This window comes from Eptatretus burgeri, chromosome 16, assembly GCF_056783735.1.
Source record: "Eptatretus burgeri isolate ZD-2024b chromosome 16, Ebu_testis_v1, whole genome shotgun sequence".
Lineage (NCBI taxonomy): Eukaryota > Metazoa > Chordata > Myxini > Myxiniformes > Myxinidae > Eptatretus > Eptatretus burgeri.
In genome coordinates, this window is record NC_140976.1 from 21,925,526 (window position 1) to 21,939,532 (window position 14,007).

The window sequence follows — 14,007 nt, forward strand, 5'->3', positions numbered from 1 at the left end:
CAAACTGGTCCAACACTTGGAACACGTTTTTCAATCCTGACAAATCTCACACTCTCACGATGTCTCTCTGAAAGGACCGTCTGGAAAAGCCCCCATCTACTTTCTCAACAATCCTCTGGAAGAGGTCCTTTCATTCAAGCTTCTGGGTCTCACTATCTGTCATGATCTTTCTTGGGAAAGCCCCATTTCCAGGCTGGCCTCCAAAGCCAGTCGCCGACTGGGCATCCTCCGTCACACAAAGTCCTTCCTTGGCACACCTGAGTTATGAGCTCCTGACCACGTACAAAGCTTTAATCCACAGTTTGATGGAGTACTGCTCCTGCCTCACACCTACCTCGATTTCACGCTGTGGAAACCAAGGCTTTTAGGATCATTGGTATCTCCCGCCGATGAAGCCGAGTTTTTGGGTCTATCACCGTCACCAGAGGCAGGTCGGTTGGTGATTTTTCTGTCTTCTATCGTCTCTTCTCTGGCCTTAGCCCCCCTGCTGTCTGTAATCTGTCCCCCCTATATTTCCTAAGGGTGTTCAAGGTCTGCCAAAAAACCCCTTCTGGTGAAACTGCCAACATCAAAAACAACTACTCACCTTCAGTCTTTCATTAATCTTTTTTGCCACCTCTAGAACAGACTAAGACACTCTCTTCAATCCCACTCTTCCCTCCAGGTCTTCAAAACAGCTGTTCACCACTATTTATCTTCCCTCATCCAAAATCTTGACCTTTACTACCTCCGTTAATCCACCCCAAAGCTGACCTTCAAATTTCCTGTCGTACCATCTTGTTTACCCCCATGTACTCTACCCCATCCCTCTCCCTTCCACAGATATCATATTGTCTTTGTTCTCCACTATTCTGTGCTTCTCTCTCTCCCACCCCTCGTCTCCTACCTTTTATATGTTTCTGTGTATTAGCTCTTCCATGAGCCTCGATGTTGATCGATTTGGTGGTTTAAGATGTTTTTTTTAAGGATTTAGCTTAAATCCAATATGGCTGCCAGAACATGTAACTTTAAATGTTTAAGTTATCAAATTATTTTCCCCAAGGCCAGTCAATTATATGTATGAAGTTTCACATCGATCTCTTAAGCATTTCTGGAGAAGCTGATTTTTAAAGGTTTATATTTTCAAACAAATAGGATTTCCAAACCACGTGGCCGATGACGTCATAAATTTAATTCACCAGACAAGTTTCTTAGTAGATCACCCTTTATAATTTTCAGATAAGGATTTCGATTAAACCAATTATGGCTGGCATACTTCACCGGTGATGTCAGCGTCAAACGTTATTCCCCATGGGGAGTTGATGATGTGCCAAGTTTCAAAAAAATTTTGTTGAGCAGTTTTGGGTAAGATGTTCAAAGTTTTTACTTTAATTCAATATGGCTGCCATGCCACATGACATCATAATTGTCATAAATAATAATAACTCTCCATGGAGAGCGCTCCTATGTTCAAAGTTTTGTCAATTGGACGAGTGGTTGACAGCCAGAATGGCTTGGTCCACTAATAATCAAAAGAGCACAAAGACAGTTGATAAAGGATCATTTCTTGTTTTACAAAATGACTGCCATGATAGAAACTACAAAGTTCATAAAACACGATACCCCACACAGTGTTCAAGTAAATACAGGAGGGCCTTGCCGTTCGTGGGAGTTCCATGCTTGAAAAATCCCTGTGAACCACAAATGCGCATTCTTAGGGGGGTAAAGGGGAAAATATGGGTTCAGGACTTCACTTTAAAATTTGGCCAAACTGTACCCTTAATTAACATGTTTATGCATTATTTTTGTACTATTTATTTTCATGAATAACAGTTAAGAACATAAAATAAAGTTTATTTGCTCGAGTTATTATTTCGTATGCAGCCGCTGCCTGTAGCTACTGGCTGCATCATTGCTGGGAGTGCGGTTATGCCGCTGATGCAGTGCCCTCTGTTTCCAGAAAGCTGGTACTCATTTTACTCAGGATGACAGGCTGAAGCAACCCACTTGGTGTTATTTAACGACACAACAAGTGCTAAAATCAAGACCATAAAATCTTAAGTCGGCCACCTTCACGGTTAAGCACCAGGCTTATTTTCCTGCATCAAGAACATAACACAACGTATATTTTCTTGAGTTAAGATCATGAAACTTACCTTTAAAAATAATGATAAACTTGATCCAATAATGCGATGAGGATGATGTTGGCGACGATAAAGACAAGTCGAAGATGATGATGTTGGAGGGTTGAGGAGGTTGTTGCGTTGACGGCCCATGATAATTAGATGAATAAATGTGGAAAATAATTCAACAACCCACGATTATTCGAGCTCATTGACCGTTTGGTTTTTTTGATCTGCAAACCTTGCCTCAATAAATTAATCGTGATAGAGCAAATCTACAAAGGAGAAACCCACTAAAGGCAAGGCCTTCCTTCCTGTATTTCAATTTAAATAAAATAATGATTTTAAAGATAGTTTTAAAAAATACCCCCGAGCGGGAGTGCTGGTCATCTCTGCCAGTGGTCGACAGAAGCAAAATCAAATTACAACTCGGCAGAACTCATATTTTTGCCTCACTCAAAAAAGTTCAAAAAGTAACTCTGTGCCAGACTGGAATAGGGGCAGTTCATAAAGTACGTATGCTCTACTTCCGGGTTTCAAAACCACCCACCCCCCCTCTGTATGCAGGCAAGTGACCACCCCTGTACGCAGGCTTTAAACCACCCACCCCCCACATTAGGTCATCTCTATCATCTCAGTAGAGATGACCTTATAATAACAGTCTCGAAGTCTGTCCGCCCGTCCGTACGTCCATCCGCAATCAGAGTGGAGACAAATAACCAATAGTGGAATAGATAGAGGTCGATGAGACATGCACAACAATATAACTTTCAAGGTCGTCCAAGGTCGAGTTCAACGTCATGAGGCTGTCAAAGTTGCGAAAATCGTCGATTTCAAATCGTATCTCCTCCCTCATTTATCAAGAGAGATCAAATGTTATTAGTGATTCAGATACTATGGACTATTATCTAGAACAACACGAGCCATTTTTTTGAAATTTGCTCTCGTTCCGATTTTATAGCCCTTCAAACTTCGCTCTGATTCCCCATATGGGCCGTTCATAAAGTACATACAAAAATAAAAGTATTAAATTAAGAACCGGAACTCTCCGAGACAAATATTACATTTGAAGCTTTTGCCAGATTTAACTAAAACAATGGAACACAAGTTTATATGCACACTTTCATTTATGACATTAACATTGTCTTGAATGTCAATTTGTACTTTTATTTTCATAAATGACGTGCTGTGATATTAAAAGAAAAAGGTAAATTACACCGCTCAGGACTGCATTGTCATGACTTACAAACATCGGTTCATAAGGAACTGCTGGCTTTGCAAGCGATTAGAGATGTACGAGGGGTGTGGGTGGGTGGTCACTTGCCTGCATGCAGAGGGGGTGGGTGGTTTTGAAACCCGGAAGTAGAGCATACGTACTTTATGAACTGCCCCTATTCCAATCTGGCACAGAGTTACTTTCGACCTCTGGCAGAGATGACCGGTACTCCCGCTCGGGGGTATTTTTAGGTCATCTCTTCGAGCATGACCTAATAATATTGGTGTTGAGAGGAGAGGTGACTATCTGTCCGTCGATCCGTTCACAATGAAGTTGAAGCGGGAGATCTGGTCATGAGTGATCCTGATAGAGGTCGATGAGACGTACACGATGGTACGACTTTCAAGGTCACCGAAGGTCAAGGTCAAGGTCACGAGGCCTTTGAAGTTGCGAAAATGACGATTTTCAAATTCTATCTCCTCCGCCATTTCTCAAGCGATCTTGAATTTGATTGTGGCATATGAATCTATGGGACAATATCTAAATTTGGTCAGGCCGGATTTTCGATATTCGCTTTCGTTTTCATGTCACGTGACTTCAAAGTTGGCAAAAAAATGCGAAAATGACGATTTTCAAAATCTATCTCCTCCGACATTTCTCAAGCGATCTTGAATTTTATTGTGGCATATGAATCTATGGGACAATATCTAAATTTGGTCAGGCCAGATTTTCGATATTCGCTTTCGTGTCACCTGACTTCAAAGTTGGCCAAAAATGTGAAAATGACGATTTTCATGCGAAAATGACGATTTTCAAAATCTATCTCCTCCGACATTTCTCAAGCGATCTTGAATTTTATTGTGGCATATGAATCTATGGGACAATATCTAAATTTGGTCAGGCCAGATTTTCGATATTCGCTTTCGTGTCACCTGACTTCAAAGTTGGCCAAAAATGTGAAAATGACGATTTTCATGCGAAAATGACGATTTTCAAAATCTATCTCCTCCTACATTTCTCAAGCGATCTTGAATTTGATTGTGGCATATAAATCTATGGGACAATATCTAAATTTTGTCGGGCCGGATTTTCGATATTCGCTTTCATTTTCGCGTCACGTGACTTCAAAGTTTGCAAAAACTGCCCTACCTTCAAGGAGGTGATATATTTTCTCGCAGAGATGACCGTCACTCCCGCACGGGGGTAATTTTTTATGTATGTACTTTATGAACGGCCCATACCGGGGAAAAAATTTGCGCAGGACCCGGAGCATCTTCAGAGATTGGCGCCGGCCTCCGGATGACCACTTCAAATTAGCACCGGACATGTAAGAATCAGAGCGAAGTTTGAAGGGCTATAAAATCGGAACGAGAGCAAATTTCAAAAAAATGGCTCGTGTTGTTCTAGATAATAGTTCATAGTATCTGAATCACTAATAACATTTGATCTCTCTTGATAAATGAGGGAGGAGATACAATTTGAAATCGACAATTTTCGCAACTTTGACAGCCTCGTGACGTTGACCTCGACCTTGGACAACCTTGAAAGTTATATCGTTGTGCACGTCTCATCGACCTCTATCCATTCCACTATTGGTTATTTGTCTCCACTCGGTTTGATTGTGGACGGACGTACGGACAGACTTCGAGACTGGCTTTATTAGGTCATCTCTACTGATATGATAGAGATGACCTAAAAATCTGGAAGTTTAGTGCTCCTGAAGCAGCCTGAGAAACCAACCACCATTATACACTGTGATTAGATGATGTCGAGTCGCAATTTCGGATATGGAGGCTTTGTTGATCACGAGCAAATGTGGTGTCAATCAGCATGGTGCATAACCACAATAGTGGCCTCTTCTTCAACCCCATTTCACATGCCACACCCTCCAATGCTATATAAAATCGAGAAAATGCATGGACCGTAATTGACAGACTTCAAGTACTTTACAATTCAATTTAAAGGTATCTACATACAATATATATATATATATATATATATATATATATATATATATATATATATGATACAGTAAAATGGCACATATATATATATATATATATATATATATATATATATATATATGATAGAGTAAAAATGGCACATATATATATATATATATATATATATATATATATATATATATATATATATATATATATATATATATATATATATATATATATATATATATATATATATTGTTACGGATTCGCGCCCGCCGGCGTGCTGACGGCCACGTAACTCGAATCGCGGCACGTCGCCCACCAGACGGACAATCCAGTCGTGACCCTCTCGGACTAACGCCGGGAACCAGTCACTGGTGGACCTTTCGGTCTCACCGCGATCGAGCCAATCAGCCCCCGCGTGGGATAGGGTTGCTCGCCAAATTCGACCTACCTAAGTACCCACACGGAGGGTAGACCGGGCGATCGCACCTCGCCGCAGGTCGACTTCGGACACGGGCCACTTAAGCAACCCGTTCCGTACTATCGGGATAACCGAGCGGTGTTATCGTCGGCCTCGACGGTTCGATTAATTATCGGGCGTATTCAGCCCACTACCAACCCTTTACGTGAAGCAAGATGAGGATTCAATGAAAGAAATGACGAAGCGAAGCGGGAAACAGTTCAACACAAAACACATTTATTCGCGATGAACGGAAAGCGCACATATACAATTCCACCAAAAGCACATAGAAAAGAAGAGAAACACAATGCAATTCCACCAAAAGCACATAGAAGGAAAAGAAACACAATGCAGAGCTAATACCGACTACGCGAGCACACGGCAACACTTATACAATTTTACTTCACAGACGGCGCCGACAACACACATTCCCAAAAACAAAAGAAAAGAGAACACCCTCAAGGATGAGGCGGGCCTGAGGCCGAGACCGGGTCGGGCCTACCCGTCTGGTGATGAGACGCGGAGCGGCGATGGTGCCTCAGCTCCGCGGGCCTCGCGGACAGTGTCTGGTAGGGGGTGGGAAAGGGGCCCCCTTGGTCGCACTATCTCAGCGCGGGGGGAAACAGGAGGGGGTTGCTGATGCTCGGGGAAGGGAGGATTTCTACTCTGCCTCGAGTCCCGCGACGAGCGTCTCCACCTCGACCAGGTCGCGCCGTCGGCCTCCCTGGTGTGCAGCTCCCGGCACGACGCGAGCACTCCCTCGTCTGCCCTCGCCGCCTCTCCACAGCTCCGTCCCCTTCGCTCCGACTCCAACGCACACGACGACGACCAACTCCTTCTTGCTTCTTCTTCCCAACTCCACCGACTGCGAAGTCTTAACTCTCTTGGACTGACGAACGCAGTCGCTTATATAAGCCCCGTGGCTTCGCTCTCTCATCTTTGACCCCCTGCCTTCGACCTTTCACCTCGCTCCCCATTGGCCCGAGAAAAAGTGGGCGTGAATGCTTTTTGATCCATAAATTTACATATAGCGACCGCCCTCCAACGCCCTGGAGGCGGGGCCAAATCGCCCCTCGCTCACCGATTGGACGGAACAAAAGTGGGCGTGTGTCGTTTTTGATCCGTTTTTGAAGCGGAAAATCCGTGGTTTTGTACACGCTGTTCGGCGCGCGCCCTGCACGAGTCCAACACCGGTACCCACAAGCGGCGCAAGAACGGTGGCAATGCGACGGTTGCGAGGTGTGACGCGAAGCGGCGCCGCGGTGGGTGGTTGGTGGTGGTAACAATGGCGGTTGGTCCAAAATAAAGATAGTAAAAGAAAAACGACTATCCTGAAGAGTCGCAGCACGCATAAATGACATGTATTCCCACTAGACAACGGGTTTGGGCCTAACTACACATATACTTACCGAGATACCTCACCTAAGGGACCTGAATGGTGGTTTGCGAATTTGGTAACCACAACAATATATATATATATATATATATATATATATATATATATATATATATATATATATATATATATATATATATATATATATATATATATATATATATATATATATATATATATATATACCACCATTTTCCCAGTGTCTATTTAATCACCCCATCCAACACATTCTTTTAGTTCTTCATGTCTGTCATACTTGTCCATTATGACATCATGAAAAACAGTAAGTTTCCTGTTTGGAATGATTTTCAATTTTGTTTGACTGCCAAGCAGGCAGAGTTAAAATATTATCTCACTCCTCTCTGCGCATATGCGAAATGGATGTATTCTGAGCCAAGATACAGTAAAATGGCAAACTTGTTTTCCTATTCAGGTTTCGATCGGTGTTCAAAATATAACATTTGATTTAAATAAGTTGTTCCTGATCAAAAAACTGACAAGATAGACGGACAGACAGACATGAATTGCTTCACCCCACTTTTTGCTTCCTTACGTGGGGTAAAAACAATGTGGACCAGATGACGCACATTCCTATGTAGTAAACGTGACACATTAATTGGAATATTTGATGACAAGCAAAATGACCATTCAAAATATTGATGGGCATAACCATTCACTTCATAACGGTCTTGCAGCAATCTCAAAAACTTGCAAATCCGCTGAATAACAAACATGCAATGGCATAATGCGGAGGACATCGCAGAAAGGGAGAGCCAATCACCTATTCGTTTCTTGTAGCAGTTAAAAGGGTGCTACCATAGCGAGACTTGTAGCAAAAAAGGAGCAAGCAAGATTCCTCTTTCAGCCAGTGGAACGCAAGTAACAATTTCTGAAAAAGTCTCCAAAATGAAACTCCCCATTAATGATACATGTGCCCCGTATAATCTGCCATCCTTTACACAAGTCTTTCTTTCTTATCCTCAAATCTAAGCTTCACACACACCATCAACATTTCAAAATGCAGCAACATACAACATAAGATGCATCAATTAGAATAACAGAGTATCGTACAGATGGCGTCGGAGTATTTTTCAATGTACAAGGCAATGTTGGCAATTGGTGTTTTCCAAATAGAAAGCAAGAACGAAAAGTACAACTTCATTAACTTCAAATAAATAAATAACACAATTACCTGACAGAACTCGAGCAAGCTCTCAGGGCATTTCTTGCTGAATAAGCAAAGCAAATGAAACGTCTTCTTATCAAGTGACAAAACATCATGTTTTGCTTCACCTCATGGCAACTTCATATCCATAAAGCATCCAAGCTTTATGTAGATAAACCAGGTCGTGGACGAGCATTTTGGTGGTTTGACACTTCCAAGCCTGCCCCCCTAATGCACAGTCTTTGACTGCTTCCCTGTTTATGGAAGAAATTAATTATCCCTTCATGAGCATCAATGCAGGAAGACAATGGCTATTTTTCTGACTCACCAATGCAATGGGGTTGTAACAGTTGCGAGAGTCATAACAAATGTTGCGTCTGGCAAAGCAGAGGGTAATCAGACCCTTTTGGGGAGAAGGATCAAAAGAGATCAATGGGTGAACAATTCTAGGTATATGGGTTCAATCATGAAGCTCTCATTGAGGAACTGAAAAGTTAACGTCTGTGTGAGAATTCATAGCACCATCAACCACAGCCTTTGGGAAGGTCCGCAAAATAAACCACAGCCAAATGCACACTCATATCAGATAACAGATGGGAAGGTGGGCTGAACACCACGAAGGTACTCAACAGAGGGATGGTGGGAGAACAAACTGAAATTGCAGGAATGGCAAGAACACATTTAAAACTAGAAGGGCACTCGGTGGAGCGCATATCTGTCACGAGAACATATCGGGCCTAATACATTTTTTGAAATATCATGCAATACCGTACTTTATTGTTTTTTTGGCCCCATCTCTCAATGGTGAAGAATCACTTAAAATTATCAGATCCGGATCCAGATCTTCACCAAAATTGAATCAATTATTCCTTGTTACACACCCAATCTGTCCACCAAGTTTCATCCGAATCTGTCCAAAACTTTTTGAGATATCGTACTATATATCGTTTTTGGCCCCCTCTCTCAATGGTGAAGAACCACTTTTAAAAATTCCCGTAGTCAGATCGGGATATTCACCAAAATGTAATCAGTTCGTCCTTGTCACACACCGAACCTGTCCACAACTTTTTGAGATATCCTGTACACAAACAAACAAACAGGCAGAAAGGGTTGAAAACATAACCTCCTTCACCTTTGGTGGCGGAGGTAACAACGGCACTCACAGAGCGCATAGCGTCACCATGCATGTTCATGCTGAACAACAATACCATCGTTAACTGAACACGCTCCTATAATGGCTCATATACCCGTATCATCCATGTACCCTATTATGTCACAGTTTTGTGACATCGGTCATGAATTTAATTATTCACTCACATCAGGTCATTGATCAGACAGATAAAGTTTGAGTTTTTTTTGAAAAAAATTTAAATTCAACCAATTATGGCTGGAATACCACTTCTCCGAATATGTCATCATTATGACAATGTATCCCCACCCCATTTGGAGATGATAACATTTGCCAAGTTTCAATTTTTATATTTTTTTAAGTTTTAAAGCAGTTTTGGAAAAAATGTCTAAATTGTTCCCTTTAATCTAATATTGCTGCCATACCATGTGACTAACGTCAAATTTAATTCTTCACTCAGATCGGGTCGTAGATCAGATATATAAAAGTTTCAGATTTTTCGGATGAGGATTTCAATTAACCAATTATGGAATCCCACTTCAATGATGACATCGTTTTCACTCTATATACCCCACAGGGAGTTGACATATGGCAAGTTTAAATTTTTTTTCCTTGAACAGTTTTGGAGAAAATGATGTTCCAAAGTTTTACCTACAATTCAATATGGCTGCCATACTATGTGCCTATGATGTCAGAGTTGTCAATACAATATTCTCCATGGGGGTTCCTCCTTCGTTTGAAAGTTATGCATTGATTGGATAAGCGGTTTGCAAACAAAACCATTTTTAAAGTGAAAATATAGACGGACACACACACACACGCATGCACTGCGATTGCCTCACATCTCATTTGGGGTGAGACTAAGCTGAAAGGAAGGAAGCCACAAGAACAGAAAAGCACTTTTTTTCTTTAACAGAAACAAACAAAAAAACAAGCCGGTAGGCAGCGATGGATCACCGAGCATGGAAACTATAAGATATAGAGCAAAATGGATGTCATATAGCGGATAGGGAATCACCTTAAGATTATGCATATCAAATCTCATCCAGTTTCATCTACTGATAACTACTCGGTATCCATTTGAATGAAAAGTACCGAAAATGCGGTTTGAAATCGGAAATCCCCAAAGTTCGAGGGGGTGCTGTGGGTGAACAAAGATCTAAATCGAAAATCCAGCTCGATCGTTTGTGCACAATGTATTCCAGACGATTAGTGTGAATTTTCATGACCATCCGACCATAACCCTAGGAGGAGTAGCATTTGGCACGAAGGCACCTCCAGCTGTCGCATATTATCGATTTTTGCACTAATTGACCTTTGACCCCTGACCTCAGCGAAATCGGTCAATATGTCCTGAGGCAAAGTTGTAGTACTCATTGAGTATCATGAACCTGCAAAGTTTCATTTCTATCGATGCACTCACCTGGTCGCTAGGGGGCCTTCAATTTTCGCGCATACCCTAATTGTAGGGGGCGCTGCAAGTAAAGTATTCCATACATCACAAAAACCGGAATATATTTGATAGAGCATCACCTGTAGATCATTCGTGCCAAATTTCGTAACCCTACGTGGGATAATGGCTTTCGGAATTGATTTTGCGTGAACGGTACCGATTTTGAAGGTTTTTCAGTTGTTGCTAGGGAACCAAAGCGTCCCTAGCAACCATCACAATTTCCAAAGCACTGGGTCATAAGATGTACCTACCACCCGAGTTTGGTCAAAATCCGCCCACGTTTACTACCAATCATGCCGATGACAAACGAACAAACATCCAAACAAACAGACAATAAGGGACACCTATTTCGGCGACCCAAATGCTGAATTGTACAAGTGCACTGATGAACATAAACAACAGTTTTACAAAATATCATGGACAAGAAGTAGTAGCAGAAGTGTGGAAAGTTGGACCGATCATTAAACGGCCAAAGAAAGGAGACCTTACTTCGTGAATGTGAAAACTGGAGAGGCGTAACTCTTCTGTGTATTACAAGCAAGGTGCTCTGCAAGATAATGCTAAACAGGATGCCCAAGATTATGGATGGAAAATTGAGAAAAGAGCAAAATGGATTTTGGTACCGTTGATGCAGTCCCCCCCCCCCCTTCCAGTAAGTTGGTACTCAATTTGCCAGCCTAAGAAGGATGACAGGCTATGTTGACCCACCTGGTGTTATGGAACGACACGACAAGGGCTCAAACTCAAGACCCTAAGATCTTAAAGACAGCCACCTTAAGAAAACAACAGGGTTGAATGTTCATCAGAATGAAAAAGAACATCCAATGAATGAAAATGAAGTGTGATCAGTCATAGAAAGAAATTTCCAGACGACGAGTCAGGCAGGGATGCAAATCGTCTACACTATTGTGTCTACTTGTATTGGACTGGGTATTAAAGAGAAATACAGAGCATGGCAGATATGGAATAGATTGGGTTCAATGTAACCATCTGCAGACTACATCTGTTTGCCATTAAACACAAAGTAAAATAAATTAAAGAGGCACCAGGAGTATGCCCTGCAAGTAGGAGAGAATCAATACCAACAAAACAGAGCATGAGACGACATTTGAATGAAGAAAAAAAAATGTGAATAGGTTGTATCAAAAATTTTAAAAAAATTAACAAGGAAGAAAAAGGATGGAGGAGGATAGGGGAGAAAAGCAAAGGTGGGGGAGTTAAGCAAGAGTGGAGGATAGGACAGACGACGGAGTGACCCCTATTTTTCCATTTATACAAGTAACGTATAGATGGATATACGTGTGGGAAGTGATGATCTGTGCTTGTACGACATCCAGACATAAAATTAGGTCTAAACAAACATAAATGCATAATCCTCTTTCATCAGCGATAAAGTACATGGGAAGCAGCAGCAGCAGCACAGGGTAGAGCACATACCTACTCCAGGCTGAACATTTCACGTTTTGTACCTCACCGATAGGCACGATCTGCATCCAGATCTGAACCAAAATCTACTCGGCTTCTTCTTGCCATCTACCCAACTCATCCACAAAGTTTTGTCATAACTCGTCCACAACTTTTTGAAATATCCTGCACACGGACAAACAGAGAGACAGACAGACAAACAAACAGACAAAGGGTGAAAACATAAACTCCTTGCACCTTCGGTGGCAGAGGTAAAAGTAAAATGCTTGAGGACAATCGTCAGGTCACGGGGGTGGGGTTTGGAGACAGGGTGGAGAGGGATCAGAGGCTCGAGGAGAGAGCGGAGGCTAAAAAAAGTGTGTGGAAACAAGGTTGGAGAAAGGGGGTTGAGGGAGAGGAAGAGATGGGAGGAGAATAAAGGAGAAAAATACTCCGGGTGTACTGTGGAAGTCTGGTTCGAGAGGTGGGAAATGAGAAATCGGATGAAGAGAAAGAAAGGATTGTGAGGGACATACTCGACTCAATAGGTCACCATTTGCGTATGTAATTTATAGATTGGCGAGGAGGATCCTCAACACCCGCTCAACCAGCAGTCCGAAAGGAACATCACCAAACCCAAATTACCATCAATGATAAAGAGGTGGGTATTTGACCGTCGATGTACTTCGAAAACCTTTTATCATGCAGAGTATCAACTACCTCAAGATATACAATCGATTGTTCAAGTTTACCTCAGGAAACGCTCTGAGGAAATTCAGTAACAAACGTCATGTTGACAGCTGCTTGCTGCCTGAGCAACACATTCATTACAAACTAATAACCCCGAAAACACACTGCGAGACTTGTACTGAATTGAAGGGCGGTGTATAAAGCGGGAAAATATGAAGGAACGCATCGACAAGGAGAGGCAGGAAGCCCCGAGGTATGCAAGGGGCCTTCCTTTCCCGCCGGCGAATCCAAGCAAGACCGAGGACCCACGGCCCAATTCCCATTCAGCTCACTCAGACTCACCGACACCGCCTATGGCCGCCACGTACTGCGATTTGCGTCCACAAAAAACCAGCGTATCGCAAATTCCTCAAAAAAGAATCAATGCACAAGTTTTTCCACACGAAGTGAATCTGGAAGCCCCACACGGCGCGGCGCCGGACGGTGCGAGCGAGTGCCGGTCACGGGGTACGAGCGAGTGTCGGTCACGTGAGCCCATCTCGCGCTGCCGTTGCATCATAAATGGCGAAACTGCGACGGCGAATCGACAGATGTGGCGCCCGATTCATTATTTTATCAGTGACGTACGTGTTTTACTCGTCTCTTCTCACGAAAGAAATTTTTTAATTGAATTTTTATACTTTTAGAAAATTCCAAGCCCAACGCAGACTAAAAAAAAAAAAAACAATGCGTGATGAATGTTTAAATATACGGAAATAAAATAACTAAATGGACAAGTCTGAAGACGACGATGGTTCACGAGCGGTATTTGGCGATGTAGATTGTTTCAGAGGACAAGGATGAGACAATGTGATAATGTTTGACCAAGTTATAAAAATGATCAACATGATGTGGTACGGGTGACAGGTTATTAGCTGCAAAATCTCGAAAACTCGGTTCGATTCCCACAACTTTGAAAATTTGACCTTTGTGAACTTTAAAGGTCAAAGGTCAAGGATTATGACCTTTGGTGCAAAGCTTCCTCTGGAACATTCCAGGAACAA

At 42.2% G+C, this 14,007-nt stretch overlaps 1 protein-coding gene across 6 annotated transcripts in view; it reads right to left on the bottom strand.

Annotated features, from left to right (window-relative positions):
• The window catches only part of LOC147010691 (kelch-like protein 13), a 92,808-nt gene extending 79,303 nt beyond the window's left edge, over positions 1 to 13,505 (bottom strand). For 2 of the 6 annotated variants that reach the window (XM_085859478.1, XM_085859476.1), the window contains exon 1: positions 13,307 to 13,503. Coding sequence is in view for 1 of the 6 variants with exons in the window: in XM_085859471.1 (XP_085715597.1) it covers positions 12,308 to 12,363 (56 nt within the window). In the remaining 5 variants the exon portion in view is untranslated. Of the gene's footprint in view, positions 1 to 12,307; positions 12,461 to 13,306 lie in introns of all 6 variants that reach the window. The other 4 variants (XM_085859471.1, XM_085859470.1, XM_085859472.1 and 1 more) reach the window with 4 other exon arrangements.
• Positions 13,506 to 14,007: the final 502 nt, after the last annotated feature.